At 44.4% G+C, this 18,463-nt stretch overlaps 1 protein-coding gene across 1 annotated transcript; it reads left to right on the top strand.

Moving 5' to 3' along the window:
- Window positions 1-1,499: 1,499 nt before the first annotated feature.
- Window positions 1,500-3,266, top strand: LOC119276577 (glycylpeptide N-tetradecanoyltransferase 1-like). Its single transcript, XM_037557680.1, has one exon. The coding sequence runs from the start codon at window positions 1,616-1,618 to the stop codon at window positions 2,930-2,932; it is 1,317 nt and encodes a 438-aa protein (XP_037413577.1). The 5' UTR covers window positions 1,500-1,615; the 3' UTR covers window positions 2,933-3,266.
- The last annotated feature ends 15,197 nt before the right edge of the window (window positions 3,267-18,463 follow it).

Here is an 18,463-nt window from a genome sequence, read left to right as displayed (position 1 = left end):
TGATTTCCGGGTGTAAGTCGCTGGAAAACGATGATCCAAGCGGGGCCTAAAACATATTTAAAAAAACTGTCCAAGTTTTTGTGAGCGGACGACAAGTTCAAACATTTGTGTTATCGAGAGCGTTTTTCTCCCTCTCTCTCGACGGCTATAAAATTATATTTAGTATCTTATGGATAGGTGGTTAGAGCATCTACAAGCGGACCTAACTAAATTCGTTCCCAGACATTTGCGGAAATGTCCAGAAGCATCAGGACGCGTCCATGGACAACGACCGGTCAACATTCAAATATTCGATGTTATAATCAGATACCTCATTGTAAATCATCAAATACATACAATCAAATGCAACGTATAATCTAGTCTAAATCTTCGTCGCGGCCGTACTTGTCGTTACCTCCGTGTCCTTGTTCAACGGTCGCCAGTGAGGTAGGGTAGGACATGAGACACAGACTGGCCCACATGGGGCACGAGGCCCCACCATCTTACATGCCCTGCTCTTCCTCGTCGGAACCCGTGACCTAAACGTCGCCGGTTGAGGTGAGATATATGATAGACATGGACGGGCGTGGCTCATCCAAGGTGGTTGTGCGACTCTGGCTCCGCGCCCTCTGTCATGAGGGCTGCCGTGGCCTCCCTCGTCCTTTGCCTCGCACTGGGGCATGCCTCGCGTCCACAACACAACGCCTCGACTCCACAACGGACGGGTCGTGAGGGAAGTCACTATTGACCTCTGACTCGGAGCCCAACGCCGTGGGAACACCGCACGATTGGAGGGGTTGCGGCACCAGGCAGTGGTCGTTGCCTTCGGCGAAGCCGCATTCACGTGCCTCGAGCCTCTAGTGTCGGCGGATCCAAGCGCCATTTGAGAGGTCGGACGCACTCCTTCCGGGAGCGACGGAGAGCCATGTGGACAACCATCTCCTCACCGGCCACGCAAGGGACAAGACCCCAGTTGATGGATCGAGGGATCTCGGAGTCAGATCCACTGCCCGACATGTCCGAGACGGTCGGAGTTCGCCGGAAAGGAGCTTGGGGATGAAGATGATCGGAGCGGAATGGAGTGACTAGGGTTTGATCCGGAGTGCGGATATGGATAAATATATGTGGGATCGTAGTGAGTCATGGTAGGCCTGATCCGACGTGACGGACACATCTGAGCATTCTTTCCAGTTATGGACTGCATACAAGAGGTGCCGGTCAGCCCAGGCGTTTGGGCCAGGTTTGCCATATCCGAATATGTGACATATTTTTGTCCAGGCCGAGTCCGGGCGTCTAGGACCTTCACGAAGAGTTCGGTTGCAGATGCTCTTAATTCAAAGTGTCTTCACGAAGAGTTCGGTTGCAGATGCTCTTAATTCAAAGTGTTGTATAGGGACTCTTATTTGTGGTTTTCTTCCGGTTGTAATATCGCGTGATGCAGAGAGAAACCATAAATAGAAGGAGAGGAGAAAATAAATAAACGTATCTTTGGTACGCTTACGAATAGCTAGCCCAATAACAGATCCGATCCGCCCCCTGGCCTCGCGTTCCACTACCCGGCCTGTCGCCTAGTCTCCTCCCCCAAATCTCTCTCAAACCCTACAGCCGATCCAGCCCTCCCACCGCGCCGATCGCCATGGCCGCCCCCAACAACGACCCCGCCGCCGCCAGCGCCAGCGCTTCCACCAGCGACGCCGCCCACGCCGCGCCGGAGGACACCTCGATCGAGGCGCTGGCGCGGCGCGTGCAGGAGCACATGACCCTCGCCTCCAACCCCACCGCCCGCCGCCACAAGTTCTGGGAGACGCAGCCCGTGGGCCAGTTTGGCGACGTCGCCGACGTCTCCCTCCCCGACGGCGCCATCGAGCCGCCCTCCCCGCTCTCCGAGGTCCGCGCCGACCCCTACCCGCTCCCCGCGGCCTTCGAGTGGTTCACCTGCGACCTCGACGACGACGCCCTCCTCGCCGACCTTTACGCCCTCCTCGCCCACAACTACGTCGAGGACGACGAGAACATGTTCCGCTTCAACTACTCGCCGGCCTTCCTCCGCTGGGCGCTCCGCCCCCCCTCCTTCTTCCGCGCCTGGCACATTGGCGTCCGGGCCAAGGAGTCCAAGAAGCTCGTCGCTTTCATATCCGGCGTCCCCGCGCGCATCCGTGCGCGCGACGACGTTGTCCGCATGGCCGAGATCAACTTCCTCTGCGTCCACAAGAAGCTCCGATCCAAGCGCCTCGCGCCGGTGCTCATCCGGGAGGTCACCCGTCGCGTGCACCTGGAGAACATCTGGCAGGCTGCCTACACTGCGGGCGTCGTCCTCCCGACCCCCATCACCACCTGCCGCTACTGGCATCGATCCCTCAACCCGAAGAAGCTCATCGACGTTGGCTTCTCCCGTCTTGGTCCCCGCATGACCATGAGCCGCACGGTCCGGCTCTACAAGCTGCCTGATGCGCCGCTTACCCCTGGGTTCCGCCAGATGGAGTTGCGGGATGTTGCAGCAGTCACACGCTTGCTCAGGGCATACCTTGCAAGGTACGTGGTGGCTCCAGATTTTGATGAGCTTGATGTTGAGCACTGGTTGCTGCCCCAGGAGGATGTAGTGGACAGCTACCTTGTGGAGAGCCCTGAGACGCACGAGGTCACAGATTTCTGCAGCTTTTACACTCTGCCCTCGTCCGTGCTGAACAATGCCAACTACTCAACACTCAAGGCCGCATACTCATATTACAATGTTGCTGTCAAGACCCCATTGCAGCAGCTGATGAATGATGCACTGATTGTGGCCAAGCAGAAGAACTTTGATGTGTTCAACGCGCTCGATGTCATGGAGAACGAGGGGTTCCTCAAGGAGCTCAAGTTTGGCCCTGGAGATGGGCAGCTGCACTATTATCTCTATAATTACCGCATTCGCAATGGAATCAAGCCATCTGAGCTTGGGCTTGTGCTTCTATAGGTTGGTCGAGGCTCAGGATGGTGTTTGGGTTATACTCTTTTCAGCAGGTACTCCTTGTGTGGCTGGTTTAGTATGCGTCTTTCCTGGTTGCTACAGGCGATGGTTTGATTTCCGTCATGCTGTATGTTGCCCAGTGTGTGATCCGTCATAGCTCTTTTGTTTATTGTGGTAGCAAATCTTCCATGCCTTTTCATGGGAATCCACAGTGTTTTGCAAATGAGACTGGAATTAGAAATTCCTTTTCAATTTTAAGACTGTATTTTCAGTTAGTTACATTCAGTGTGCACGGTTCAAAGCATTTTATGATGGCACTCAGTTTACCAAGGAATTTTGATAGACTTGTGTTATGCTAAATCATTTAAGTGCGCTTGTGTTTTGAGGTTATAACTATGTGGCTTTGTCGATTTGTTTCATCAAGAATGCTCAAAAATTTGATGTCCTTGTGGTATGCAAATCTGTATTAATTGTTTTTATGGATTGTAGCCTAATGCTGCTATCATGTGAGGTGGGTTTATGATGCTCGATGACTTGGATGAACAGCTAAAACATATTCTTATTAGGCCATTTCTGTTTTCTATCAGTAACGTTTGGTGCATCATTGCATCAATATGCCACTTTGTCAATCTTGTGGCATCCTCTCCCTCTCCATCTGTGCACTTGCTGTTAAATTCCTAGCTTTCTCTGTTCGAGACACACATCGTCATCTTTGGTCATTCTGACATTACATAGTCTAAGGCACCTTGTTATATGTTAGCTGATGTTCACATCATTTAGTTGCCCAATTAGATTGTGTGCCTAAACTCATCGTATTTCTGATCTGGAATCATAAGTGAAAACAGCCCAATAAAAAGGTTAATTGGGTTTCGCATCCAAATTACTCCCTCTGCAAGGAAATATAAGGTCGTTTAGATCAAGTGATCTAAACGATCTTATATTTCCTTGCAGAGGGAGTACCATTCCGTCAAATGGTATTCATGGTTGTTGCAAAAGTGCCTGTCAAATGGTATCCATGGTTGTTGCAAAAGTGCTCCAGAGTTCCCTTGCGAAATCTGGAGCTCTTCCAATCTGTAGCCGGACACTAATGACTGCAATTTTTATCATGGGTTTTACACAGTTGTTAAGTACGGTATGGTTTGTGGATGCCCTTCATGCAACTTTCTCTGATTAGTGAAGTGCCACAGTCCTGCGGCCTGATTGAAATGGATAACAAGCCGTGGACCGGCTCCAAAATCTTGAGTTCCTCCATGCCTTTTAGTGAAGAGTCTCAGGAGTCCAGCTACTGTTTTTTTTGGATGTGAACTCATCCAAAAGCTAGATGAATAATCAGCCGGATTTGGTTTCCAAATCTTCTTTCCGCCGGCAAGCTCTTTGCTTCAAATCTTGCCTCCACAGGGTTGTTGCGGGTTGGTTCAAAACCGAAACATGCATTCCTTTCTCATCTTTTGGCATCGGTTGTACTCCCTCCGTTTCTAAATACAATACTCCCACCGTTTTTAAATACAAGACCTTTTAGAGATTTCATTATGGACTACATAAAGATGTATATAGACGCATAGTGTAGATTCACTCATTTTGCGGCGTATGTACTCCCTCCGTCTCAAAAATAAGTGTCTCAATTTTGTACTAGTAAATTTGTACTAACACTTATTTTTGGGACAGAGGGAGTAGTATGTATTGGAATATCTAAAATGGCTTATATTTATGTAGTATATATTGGAATACCTAAAATGGCTTATATTAGCTTTGTGCTGGTAAATGTTACTATTGCATACTCCATCCGTCCGAAAAAGCTTGTCTATATCAGTATGAAGCCCACTTTAGCCGTGCTCCCCAGATCTGTAGCGTCGATGCCTTGGTTGCTGAGCAGTTCAATGCCTCGAGGCCACAGGCAGAGCGATGGCAGATACTTTTATGCTCGGTTGCAAGCAAGAGAGAATTCCTTATTTGGCCTTTCCTTTTGAAATTTGCTTTCTGTATCGGTCCTAAGAATAATTCTTTTATCTCAAACTTTATTTTGTTCCCTACATGACACTCCCGCTAGTTTTTGATTATTAACGTTGTCAAGTTTGACCTGAAAAGACAGTTTTACCCCTAGTATGTGACCAAATTATATGACAAAAAACCTAGAGTTCACCTGATATATTTTATCATGGTTGCATGATCAATGAGATGTCAACCAAGCATTTTTATCAATTCAAAAACTTGCACAAACTTCTGTAAGATTGATGTGGAACTGCATGAGGTTTATTGTCGATGGCAGGAGCCCTGTCGTGGCTTACAAGCAACGCCCGATCGCAGGAGATAAATGCAGTTACAGAAGATAATACGAGAGGTTTAAGAGAGGAGATAGAGATATATTAGAGTTGAGATTACATGCGTATAGGGCTCTAAGTCTAACATCCTCCCTTAATCTCAACTATCCTAGATTAAGATTGTTCTTGAGCTCTACAAATGATTTGACTGGCAAAGCTTTTGTAAAACCATCTGCAGCTTAATCGTTAGAAGGAATGAATCTTATCTCCAATTTCTTCTCTGCAACCCTTCTTCGAACAAAATGAAAATCTATCTCAACATGTTTGGTTCTAGCATGAAAGATTGTGTTAGCAGATAGATAAGTTGCACCTAAATTGTCACACCATAGACAGAAAGTGCGCTGCTGTTTTATCCCAACTCTGCAAGCAAGTATTCCAACCAAATTATTTGAGCAGTAGCATTGGCCAAGGATTTTTACTCAGCTTTTGCCCTTGGCCTTGACACTGTTGCCTGTTTCCTGGCACCCCAAGAAATAAGATTAGAACCAAAGGAAGATTGCATCGTCACTATAGCATGTCCAGTCAGCATCAGAGAAAATACTAACAAGAGTAGAACTAGAACGTCCAAACTGAAGTCCCAAACTCACAATGCGCTTAATATACAGTACAATCCTTTTGACAGCTACCCAATGAGTGGAGGTAGGAGCATGCAGGTATTGACAAACCTTGTTCACAACAAATGATATGTCTAGCCGTGTCAAAGTCAAGTACTGTAGAGCTCCAACAGTACTTCTATACTTTGTGCTCTCCTCTTCCTTAAGTGGTTCTCCTTCATGTGTCGAAAGTTGTTCAGAAGAAGACAATGGTGTGGGTGAAGGCTTGCAGTCCTTCATTCCCATACGAGTCAGAAGTTCAGTGGCATGTTTTTCTTGATTCAACATTATACCATCTGGAATCTTCTTAACCTCAATACCTACGAAGAAGTGTAAGTCACCAAGATCCTTTAATGCAAATTCTGAGCTCAGATCATGTAAGAGAGCATCAGTAGCATTTTGTGAGGAGCTTGCAAGCATGATGTCATCAACATATATGAGCACAAATATAACAGTGTTTGCCTTGTTATAAACAAGGAGAGATGTATTGCATATCCCGGTACACCGCCGGAGGCATTCACATAGAGTCATGTGCTTTTGATGGAACAAAACCAAGGTGCTTCAACTATGAACTCAACCTTGAGAATCATGCTTTAGGTGACTGTTTCAAACCATAAAGAGCTTTACCAAGTTTGCAAACATGATGAGGTGTTTGTTTGTTTTCATACCCTGGTGGTTGCCTCATATAGACCTCCTCTTTCGGAACATCATGTAGAAACGCGTTCTAAGCATCTAGCTGTTTAAGGCTCCATCCCCTTGAAACAACAATGGCTAGCACAAGTCTAATAGTAGCATCTTTTACAATGGAACTGAAAATATCCTCATAATCAATACCACATCGTTGCTTAAACCCTCTTGCGACTAGACGTGCTTTGTACCTATCAATGGAGCCATCTGCTTTTCTTTTTATTCTATAAACCCATTCACAATCAATAATATTTTTGCCTCTCTAACTTGGTACCAAATGCCATGTTTTATTCTTCATGAGTACACCATATTCTTCATCCATATGGTATAGTGCATCACATAGTTTCGCTGGTTCACTTGAAATACATAACATGCCATATGGTATAGTGCCATCCATTCTTATTCTGGGATTTCGAATACCTTTTGATTGTTGTCGTGTTTGAACAGTAGGCTGTAGCGGTTGCACATGAGGCTGCATAGCCTGGCTAGTCGTAGAGGATCCAGGGGACCCTTCCAGGTTTGGAGGTTGAGAGGATGCACCAGATCATGTGACCATGGTGTGGCTGAACCCAGACCGGAGGCGCCCGGAGTAGTAGAGTCCGCCGACGCAGAAGATCCTGATGGCCCTGGCGACCTTGCGGCTGCATGCGCGCGAAAGCGAGGGGGATCCCGCATCCATTCCTGTCCCACGCATGCGTGATGACACGACGAGCATTGAGTGGGCCGGGGACGTCACGTAGTCCTCCTATCCCGTGGTGGACGTGTGATCCCATGGAGATCTTCTCCCGTGATCCGAGGCAGATCGGCGCGCATGTGTGGCACGCGCCGTTGAATCCTCCTCGGGTTCCGCGCCTGTCGCTTCTTCTGCATGCACATCAAATATAGCCCCATTTTGCACCGGATTTGATCATTTTGACCGTTTTGAATTCTGTTTTCTTCAGGCACCTGCACAAGCATAACACCAATAGTAGAACTTGAAGGAATATTAGCACATTGGTCAATACAATTGTTATCGCCCCCTTGATCAAACTCTGGAAGAAGAAGAATTTCTTTACGAAGAAGGCACCGACATTTGGATGAAGTGACTCAAAAGGGAAAACTAATTCATCAAAGACAATATCTCTAGATATGCAGACTCTGCCAGTAGAGACATTCAACGTATTTGACTCCTTTGTGCATAGGGCTATAACCTAAAAAGACACATCGTTTGGAACAAAACGCAAGTTTGCATGTGTTATATGGTTGAAGATTTGGCCAACACGCATAACCAAATATGTGGAGAGATATATAATCTAGTGTGATACCAAAAAGGCGAGTTATGGGACTCTCAGATTTTATTACTTTACTGGGATGAATATTGATAAGATATGTTGCAGTGAGAAAGGCTTCATGCTAGAATTTGAGAGGCATGGATGCATGAGCTAGCAATACTAGTCCTACTTCAACAACATGCCGATGTTTTCGTTCGGCAGAACCATTCTATTGGTGAGCATGGGGGCAAGATACATGACATGAAATTCCAATCTTTTGGAAGAAGGAATTAAGTTTCTCATACTCACCACCCCGGTCTGTTTGCATGGCAAGGATTTTGGAGTTTAGTTGGCGTTTAATAAGACTTTGGAAATTGCTAAAATCTTGAAAGACATTGGATCGTTTCTTGAGCAAATAAATCCAAGTAAACTTGATATAGTCATCCATGAAGCTTATATAGTAAGAAAATCTACCAACTGAAGTGGGGGCTGGCCCCCAAACATCTGAAAAGATATGTCGCAAAGGAGCAGTGGATACATTGGTAGAGATGGGATATGGTAACTGGTGACTTTTAGCTTGTTGACACGCATCACAAACTGACTCAATACTAGACTCATAAGGGATTTTATTTCTAAGGACATGCTCAATAATGACTGAAGATGGATGACCCAAGCATCTATGCCACTTTGCTGAAAATGGTTTGGTGAAACTACAAGCTTGTTTATTTGACCATGATGAATATGATGATATGATTGGGTAGAGGCCTCCCTCGCATCTCCCTCTAAGGATGACTCTCCTCACTGCCAAGTCCTTAATAACAAAAGAATAAGGATGGGATATTAGGAGAACATTGTTGTTAAGTGTAAAACGATGAACAGAGACAAGATTTTTTTATGCATGAGGAACATGTAAGACATTGTTTAGATGCAATTTTTTCTGGGAGTTTTAACAATTGAATTATCGATGTGAGTAATACCCATACAAGTTCCACTTGCCGTATGCACTTAGTCACCTCCGTGGTACCTTTCTCGCATCGTCAACTTGTCGAGTTCCCTTGTGATGTGTTCGGTAGCACCCGAATCTGCGTACCAATTTGTGCCAATCCCGTAGGAGTTGGTCATGAGGTTAGCTTTCTTCTTCTCTTCATGGTCCTCCTCATAGCGATGCTAGCAGGCTCTAACTCCATCAGCGTGGTACTTGTAACATATCTGGCACTCAGGATAATCTCCCTCATGCTGCTGCTGCTGCTGCTTGACACGTCTCCATCGCATATACTTTTCCAAACACTTTTCCTCTTGTTTTAGACTCTAATTTGCATGATTTGAATGAAACAAACTCAAGCTGACGCTATTTTCAGCAGAACTACCATGGTTTTGTCTTTTGTGTAGAAATAGAAGTTCTCAGATCAGACGAAACTTTTTAGAGATTTTTTATGAAATAAAAGAAAAATACTGGAACGAAGATCCATCGGAGGGGGCCACCTGTTGCCAACAAAGGAAACAGGGCGCAACCACCCCCTAGGGCGCGCCCTGTTACCTTGGGGCCCACAGGCGGCCGTTTGACCTAATTCGAGTGCTATAAAATCTGTTTTGTCGAGAAAAATAAATAAGAGAAGAAGTTTTGTCATGTTTTACAATATGGAGCCACTGCCACCTCCTGTTCTTCATCGGGAGGGCTGTTCTAAAGTCCGTTTGGGGCTCCATAGAGGTGGATTCGTCGCCATCATCATTACCAACCCTTATTCATCAACATCTTCATGATGCTCACCATCGGGAGTGAGTAATTCCTTCATAGGCTTGCTGGACGGTGATGGAGTTGGATGAGATTTGTCATGTAATCAAGTCAATTTGTTAAGGCTTGATCCCTAGTATCCACTATGTTCTGAGATTGATGTTGCTATGACTTTGTTATGCTTAATGCTTGTCACAAGGGCCCGAGTGCCATGATTTCAGATTTGAACCTATTACGTTTTCATGAATATAAGTGTGTTTTGGATCCTATATTGCAAGTTGTATGCACCTATTACGTGTTATGATCGCAGACCCCCAAGGTGACAATAATTGGGATTCACTCTGGTGATGACCGTAGTATGTGGAGTTCATGTATTCACTAAGTGCCAATGCTTTGTTGAATCAATAAATTTGGGTGAAATACTACCCTCGAAGACTGTCGTGATCCCCTATACTTGTGGGTTATCAAGACTGTAAGTGCATCTAATGCCCCTTAGTGATTTTGGTGTATTGAAGACTTATAGGTTAAGGGACCGATGCGTTTGTGAGTGTACACAGGTCTATAAGTCTATGAAGAGTTTGATATTTACAGAGAAAGTCGACCCCTAAAAATGAAGTTCTTCAACTGAAGACTTTGGTTTTCTGAAGACTTTCTGAAGACTTTGAAAGTGAAGAAATTGGTGTGACCTTGAAGACTTGGCAATCATTCGAGGAACATGAAGCGTGAAGACTTTTGTTTTTATAGTTTCATTTTCTCTTTCTTGAGTCATAGGAAACACCGTTCTGTTAAAGGGGGTCGAGGAAATACTAAGGAAAAAGTTCCATGTGACACTCAACTCAAAATCCTACACCTACCAATCCCTTCCAGTGAAGCCATTGGAAATCTCATACAGTTCAGTCATATTCTTCAGTGACAGAGATGAAGTTCTTCTGGTCTCTGAGGAATTTGTTCTGACCGAAGAGTTAGGAATTTGCCAGTGCGGATTGCCTACACAGTGAGAAACATGATAGCCCTGAAGAATTTGAGAGTCAAATATTCCGACCATTGCTGTGCTATGCGCCAGCTGTCCCAAAATATCTACCCACCTAACGGTCATATCAGACAAGGGCATTTATGTCTTATCATGTCGGGCTGCTCCCTAGGCTATAAATAGCTGCCCCCCTACAACCACTAGCTGGTTGGCTGCTCCGAGAGAAACTGACACTTGTCATTTGAGAGCATCCCATCCTCCGAGGACTTTGAGCGAAAATCATTAAGTGAGGAAAACCCAAACCCAACACCTACAAACCCAAAGTGATTGAGCATCACTGAAGATATTGATCTTGCGTGGATCCGACGCTTGTTACCTTTGAAGACTGTGCTTCTTCCAGACGGTTAGGCGTCAAGGTCTAGAGCATCCAAGAGGAATTGTGGATCACCGAGTGACCAAGTTTGTGAAGGTCCGGAAGTCACCTGAAGACTTACCACCAGTGATTGGGCGAGGTCTGTGTGACCTTAGCTCAAGGAGAATACGGTGAGGACTATGTGTCCGGGACTGTGTGTCCTCGAGTTTAAATACTCAGCCGCTCCAACCAGATGTACAACTGAGACATCAGTTGGAACTGGTCTACCAAATCATTGTCTTCACCGAGCCTACTGGTTCTATTTCCTCAACTCTTTCATTTCCTCATTTCTGTTGTTGTGTGCTTGTTCATATCTGTTTGAAGACTTTGACTGAAGACTTTCTCAATTTCCTCGGTTCAATTTTTTCAGTCTGTCCGTCTTCTTTCTGTGTTATCCTGTGTTTACGCTTTCTGTACTCTGTGCTGGTCTTCATTCCATTATGATGACCATGCTTGTATTCTGTTATGTTTACATTTGAGTACTTATTCCGCTGCTAGTAGTTCTTCATTTAGGAATTTCCTCACCAACAAATTCCTCAGTGAAGAATTCATAAAAATCGCCTATTCACCCCCCTCTAGTCGATACAATGCACTTTCAATTGGTATCAGAGCAAGGTACTCCCTTGTTCTATGTGATTTTGGTTTAACCGCCTGGAGTTTTAGTTATGTCGACCGCAGGTATGATCAAGATCTCTGCTGGGTGTCCTACCTTCGATGGAACGGACCACCCCTACTGGAAGAATAAGATGGGAATGCATCTTGAGGCAATTGATAACGATCTCTGGTACGTTGTGGAAAATGTTGTTCCCTCAGTCACACCTTCTCTGAATGCTGCTGATGTGAAGAGATTCAAGCAACTCGATTCTCAAGCGAAGAATAGCATATGTGGCCATCTGAGCAAAGGACAGTATGAAAGAGTGAGTGCTTTGGAAACTGCTAAGCTTATATGGGATAGGTTGTCCAAAGTGAATGAAGGAGTCTCAACTCAACGTGACTCTCGTGTTGACGTTCTTCGCAATCTCTTCAACCGCTTCAAAAGACTCGACAATGAAAATGTCCAGCAAACCTTTGATCGCCTCACTGACATCTCAAATGAGCTTCAAGTGCTTGGCGCCACTGACATCACCGACCATGAGGTGGTGAAGAAATTGCTGAGATCGCTCGATTCTTCATTTGATATTCTGGCACTGATGATTCAAGAATGTGCTGATTACAAGTCTCTTGATCCTGCTGATATCCTCGAGAGGCTAAATACTCATGAGTTCCAGCTTGCCGAGAAGAGAGATCTCTATGGTTCGAGCTATGGCTGATCACGTGCTCTGAAGGCCAAGGCAGTCTCTGAGTCTGAAGATGAGGACTCTGCTAGCAGCCTTGATGACCCTGAAGAACTGAGCCAGGAACTAGCACTGCTCGTGAAGAAATTTCAGAAGTTCTCAAGACGTGGTCGCTTTGGAAAATCCTCAAGGAGCAATGATTCCTCATCCAGTGACTGCAAGAAGAGGCTATGCCACAAATGCAAGAAACCTGGTCACTACATCCAAGATTGTCCTCAGTGGGATAAGGAATCAAAGAAGAAGAAATACAAGGATTACAGTTCTAATGACGCAAAGAAGAAGAAGAAATCTTCAAATTCTTCATCATCAAAATCCTCGAAGTCTTCATATCATAAGAAGAGCAGCTCCAAGAAGGCTCGGGCATTCATTGGCAAGGAAATGGACTCTGAGGCTGAATCTGAGGAACATGAGGACGAGGAGGCATCTGAGGAGTCTGAGTCTGGTGTGGCGAGCCTAGCTCTCGCTACTGCATTCATCAGCAAGTATATCTTCAACTCTGAAGAAAATGGCTTCACCAACAAGGCTGATGAAGGCAATGATGACTACGCTCCCACCTATTGCTTCATGGCAAAGGGTGCCAAGGTAACTAAATACGCCTCCTCTGAATCTAGTGAGGATGAATCTGATGAAAACCTCAAGCCCAGCTACTCTAAACTTGCTAAGATTGCTGTGAAACAACAAAAGGCTTTTGAAAAAGTTCAAAACATGCTAGATAAAAGTGATGATATGTTGGGTGAAGAAATGGATCGCACTAAAACCTTGACTGAAAATCTTCAGAGACTTCAGTCCAAGTTTGACAACCTTCAAGGTCATCATAACACTCTCTTATCTGATCACGAGAAGCTTTCTTATGAATTTCTTCAAAGAAAGCAAGATCTTGAGAAGCTAAGAGTGAGTTATGAAGATCTCTAGAAGGAGCGCGATTCATTAGTTGCTCAACAAATCAGTGCTACTCAGGAAGAATTTGTTCCTCCATGTCTGAAGTGCATTGAACGTGAAACTGCTAATTCTTCACCTAAATGTTCAAATGCTTCTAATGCTACAAATTCTTCATCTGTCTCTGCTGTCACTAATTCCTCATCTGAGGACAATGCTAGTATCACTAATGATGCATGACTGAAGGAATTGTACATGACAGGCATGTACAAAAGCCTCAAAGGGCATCAGACTCTTTGTGATGTGCTCAAAAAGCAGATCCTCAACAGAAACCCTAGGAAAGAGGGTATTGCCTTTGAGAGGAAACTCAATGCTGATGGAACATATTGGAAGCCTGAGTAGTACCCCTAAACCTCATGGGTTGCTGCAAAGGGACCTCCAATTGATCCATCCAACTTATCTGGCTTTACATGTGAATCTGCTCATTCTTCTGATGAGTCATTTGACTCCAACTATAAACTGTTCAAAAATCAGAATGGTGAAGTATTTGCTAGATATGTTGGCACTAACTGCAGGAATGGTTCCCCTATGAAGAAAATCTGGGTTCCCAAAAGTTTTCTTGAAAGTCTTCAGGTGAATGTCCTCATGACACCACCTGTGAAGAATAGGAACTCCAGATCAATTCTTCATATGGATCCAAGTCCTCATACGGACCAAATTCCTCACGTGGATCAAATTCCTCAAAAGGATCAAAGTCCTCATATGATCATCATCATGCTAACCCCTCTGTTTCGCAGGGTAGAGCTAAGGGCTATGAATATGAGCATTATTCTTCTAATCATTATGTTCTTAAGTCCTCGAAGAATTTCTCTGCCTATTCATATGCTTACCCTAACCCCTCTTATGTGAAACAAAGCGGACTGGCTTCTATACCACCTTTATCATATGGTGCTCGCAGAGTGATGAACTCTTTTCCACCCCTTTAGATGTGGGTGGTGAAGAAAAAGAACTAATCTCTTATGAAGGGTCAGGTCTCTAGACATGCTCAAGACGTCTGAAGAATTTGCTGGATACTGAACAATGCCTGAAAGGACGCAAGCTAATCATGATGAAATGAACTTTCATTTCACACGTCCTCATACTGTTTATCTGTTCTATTGCTCGATGAAATTGATCTGATGATATTGATGTCATATTCTTCACTGATGAAGTATATGAGTTCGTAAGTTGCACTAATTCATCTGCAGGATGATCAACCCAAAGCCAATGAGTGGGTCCTCGATAGTGGATGTACAAATCACATGACTGGTGACAAGACTCTATTGATGGATGCTCCTTTATCACCGTCACATCTGAAGCATATCATCTTCGCTGACAAAGGCAAAAGTTATGTATTGGGTCTAGGTAAGGTTGCGATCTCAAAGGATCGACACATGGACAAAGTCATGCTTGTCGAGTCCTTAGGATACAACCTCATGTCTGTCTCAATGCTTTGTGATCTTGATATGGTTGTTGTCTTTGGCAAATATCGTTGCATTGTGATCATGGAAGCTGACAATTCCAAAGTCTTCGAAGGCTTTAGGAGAGGAGACTTGTAGATTGTTGATTTCTCTATAGGACCACAACCGGCCGTATGCCTACTTGCAAAAGCTTCAGAAGGCTGGCTATGGCATCGACGACTTGGTGATGCTGGCATGAGGAATTTGCACACGCTTGCGAAGAAGAAGCATGTCATTGGCATTGAGAATGTCAAATTCCTCAAGGATCACTTATGCGGAGCCTGTGAAGCTGGAAAGATGACCAAGGCCAAGCATCCAGCGAAGACTATCATGACTACCACCCGACCGTTTGAATTGCTTCACATGGATCTCTTCGGTCCTAATCATTATTCTGCTGTTACAAATGATGCATCTCTATATGGTTTTGTTATTGTTGATGATTATTCTCGTTATACATGGGTGCACACTGTCACTTACAAACATGAAGTGCAGGAAGTCTTCAAACAATTTTCCTCGAGGGCTTCAACCAACTTCGGTGTGAAGATCAAGCACATCAGAAGTGACAATGGGACTGAGTTCAAGAATTCTGGTCTTGATGGCTATCTTGATGAACTTGGTATTACTCATGAGTTATCTGCTCCTTATACTCCTCAGCAGAATGGCGTCGTGGAGCGCAAGAACAAAACCCTTGCTGAAATGGCTCGCACTATGCTTTATGAATACAAGACACCTCATCAGTTCTGGATTGAGGCTATTGATACTGCGTGCCACATCATCAACAGAGTATATCTTCACAAATTCTTCAAGAAGACTGCCTATGAACTCCTCACTGACAATAAACCCAATGTGATTTACTTCAAAGTCTTCGGTGCTAAATGTTGGATTAGAGATCCTCATCACAATTCTAAATTTGCATCGAAAACACATGAGGGTTTTATGCTTGGTTACGGAAAGGACTCGCACACCTACAAAGTCTTCAACAACGTTCTTCACAAGGTTGTTAAAACTGTAGATGTGTGGTTCGATGAAACTAATGGCTCTCAAAGAGAGCACCTACCTTCTGTGATAGATGAACCAGCACCTGAGGATTCTATCAAGTTCAAAGCTATTGAGGATGTCATTCCCACCGAAGAATCTGCTGAAGAATTCATTTCAGAACATGATGAACGTCGAGCTGGCGCACCTGAAGAAAATGGTGCTGAGGAAAGTTCTCCTTAAGAGAATGCGGATCAAATTCCTCGAAGACAACCCGCTCATCCTCGTATTGCAAATGAAGTGCAAATTGAGAAGATCATCGATGACATTGAAGCACCAAGTCCTCTCACACGCTCAAAATCTTCACATTTATCTAACTTTTGTGGGCACTTTGCTTTTGTCTCTATCACAGAGCCCACTAAGGTAGATGGAGCATTTCTGGAGCCTGAGTGGATTCAAGCTATGCAAGAAGAATTACATCAGTTCGAGCTCAACAACGTCTAGGAACTGGTCAAACGTCCAGATCCTCGCAAGCACAACATTATTGGCACAAAGTGGATCTACCGCAACAAGCAAGATGAAAATGGCCTTGTGGTGAGCAATAAGGCACGACTTGTAGCTCAAGGCTACACACAGGTTGAAGGAATTGGTTTCGATGAAACTTTTGCACCTGTTGCTAGACTTGAGGCTATTTGCATATTACTTGCTTATGCTAACCATCATAATATCACCTTATATAAAATGGATGTGAAAAGTGCATTCCTCAATGGTAAGCTTGAGGAAGAAGTATATGTTGCTCAACCCCCAGGTTTTGAAGATCCAAAGAATCCTGACAAAGTCTTCAGACTCAACAAGGCCATGTATGGCCTCAAGCAAGCCGCTCGGGCATGGTATGATACTTTGAAGGAATTCCTCACGAATAAAGGCTTCAAACCTGGTTCACTTGACCCAACTCTTTTCACTAAGTCTTATGATGATGAATTGTTTGTGTGCCAAATATATGTTGATGATATCATTTTTGGCTGTACTGACCAACGATACAATGATGAATTTGCCTATATGATGAGTGAAGAATATCAAATGTCTATGATGGGAGAATTGAAATTCTTTTTAGGTCTTCAAATTCGTCAACAGCGCAATGGCATATTCATATCTCAGGAGAAATACCTCAAGGACATATTGAGGAAATTCGGCATGCAAGATTGCAAAGGGGTCAAAATTCCAATGCCCACAAATGGCCATCTATGCACTGATGAAAATGGTAAAGACTTCGATCAAAAGGTATACCGCTCCATGATTGGCTCTTTAGTGTACCTATGTGCATCTAGGCCGGATATTATGCTTAGTGTTTGCATGTGTGCCCGATTTCAAGCTACACCAAAGGAATCACACCATAAGGCTGTGAAGCATATTCTTCGATACTTAGCTCACACACCAACACTTGGATTATGGTATCCCAAGGGCTCTTCATTTGATCTCATTGGATATTCAGACTCTGACTATGCTGGCGATCGCGTGGACTGCAAGTCAACATCAGGCACATGCCATTTCCTCGGACGATCTTTGGTCTGTTGGTCCTCGAAGAAACAGAACTGTGTATCACTCTCCACTGCAGAAGCTGAGTACATTGCTGTTAGATCATGTTGTGCTCAACTACTATGGATGAAGGAAACACTCAAGGACTATGGCATCAACATGAAGAATGTGCCTCTCTACTGTGATAATGAGAGTGCTACCAAGATTGCTCATAACCCAGTTCAACACTCGAAGACCAAGCACATCCAGATTCGTCATCATTTTCTTCATGATCATGTGTTGAAGGGCGATATCTCTATCAACCACGTTAGCACTGAAGACCAACTGGCCGATATCTTCACTAAGCCCTTGGATGAGAAGAGATTTAGCAAGTTGCGGTGTGAGCTAAATATCCTAGAATCTTAGAATGTTCTCTGAAATGGACACACATCCTAACACTTATGCTAACTTGATGACTCAGATATGCAACACACAAAGTAACGTTTTTCTTCAATCAATGAAAACTAACCCTCTAAATGTGAAGAAATTAATGAAGAAATTGATTCTCAAAGCCCTACGACAATTGTACGCGGTGTCTGAAATCAGCTTTCTTATACGGTGGGTTACGCCACCACCCAAAGTTGGAAATCTTCAATTTGAGTTTTTCTTCTTTTTTGAAATTCCTCAGTTTTTCAAATTCTTCAACTTTGCATTGTCTTCACTCTTTCCGGTGTTGTTCTTCATTTGAATATATATATATATATATATATATATATATATATATAGGACCTTGAGAAGAGGTGTCTAGAGGGGGGGTGATTAGACACTAAGTACCAAAGTTGCAGTTTTTAGCCTTTTAAAAGTTTAAGTGGAGTTTAGGCACAATTTTGACATTCACAACACATAGCAAGCAAGCATGCAAAGAGTATATGAGCAGTGAAAAGTAAAGCATGCAACTTGCAAGAATGTAAAGGGAAGGGTTTGGAGGATTCAAACGTAATTGGAGACACGGATGTTTTTGGCGTGGTTCCGATAGGTGGTGCTACCGTACATCCACGTTGATGGAGACTTCAACCCACGAAGGGTAACGGCTGCGCGAGTCCACGGAGGGCTCCACCCACGAAGGGTCCACGAAGTAGCAACCTTGTCTATCCCACCATGGCCTTCGCCCATGAAGGACTTGCCTCACTAGCGGTAGATCTTCACGAAGTAGGCGATCTCCTTGCCCTTACAAACTCCTTGGTTCAACTCCACAATCTTGTGGGAGGATCCCAAGTGACACCTAGCCAATCTAGGAGACACCACTCTCCAAGAAGTAACAAATGGTGCGTTGATGATGAACTCCTTGCTCTTGTGCTTCAAATGACAGTCTCCCC

The sequence above is a fragment of the Triticum dicoccoides genome, chromosome 3B (genome assembly GCF_002162155.2).
Source record: "Triticum dicoccoides isolate Atlit2015 ecotype Zavitan chromosome 3B, WEW_v2.0, whole genome shotgun sequence".
Classification (NCBI taxonomy): domain Eukaryota; kingdom Viridiplantae; phylum Streptophyta; class Magnoliopsida; order Poales; family Poaceae; genus Triticum; species Triticum dicoccoides.
This window is presented reverse-complemented; position numbering and strand designations above follow the sequence as displayed.

Bases quoted from the DNA above. Each gene is read 5' to 3' on its own strand.
- LOC119276577 (XM_037557680.1), top strand. From the start codon at position 1,616: ATGGCCGCCCCCAACAACGACCCCGCCGCCGCCAGCGCCAGCGCTTCC.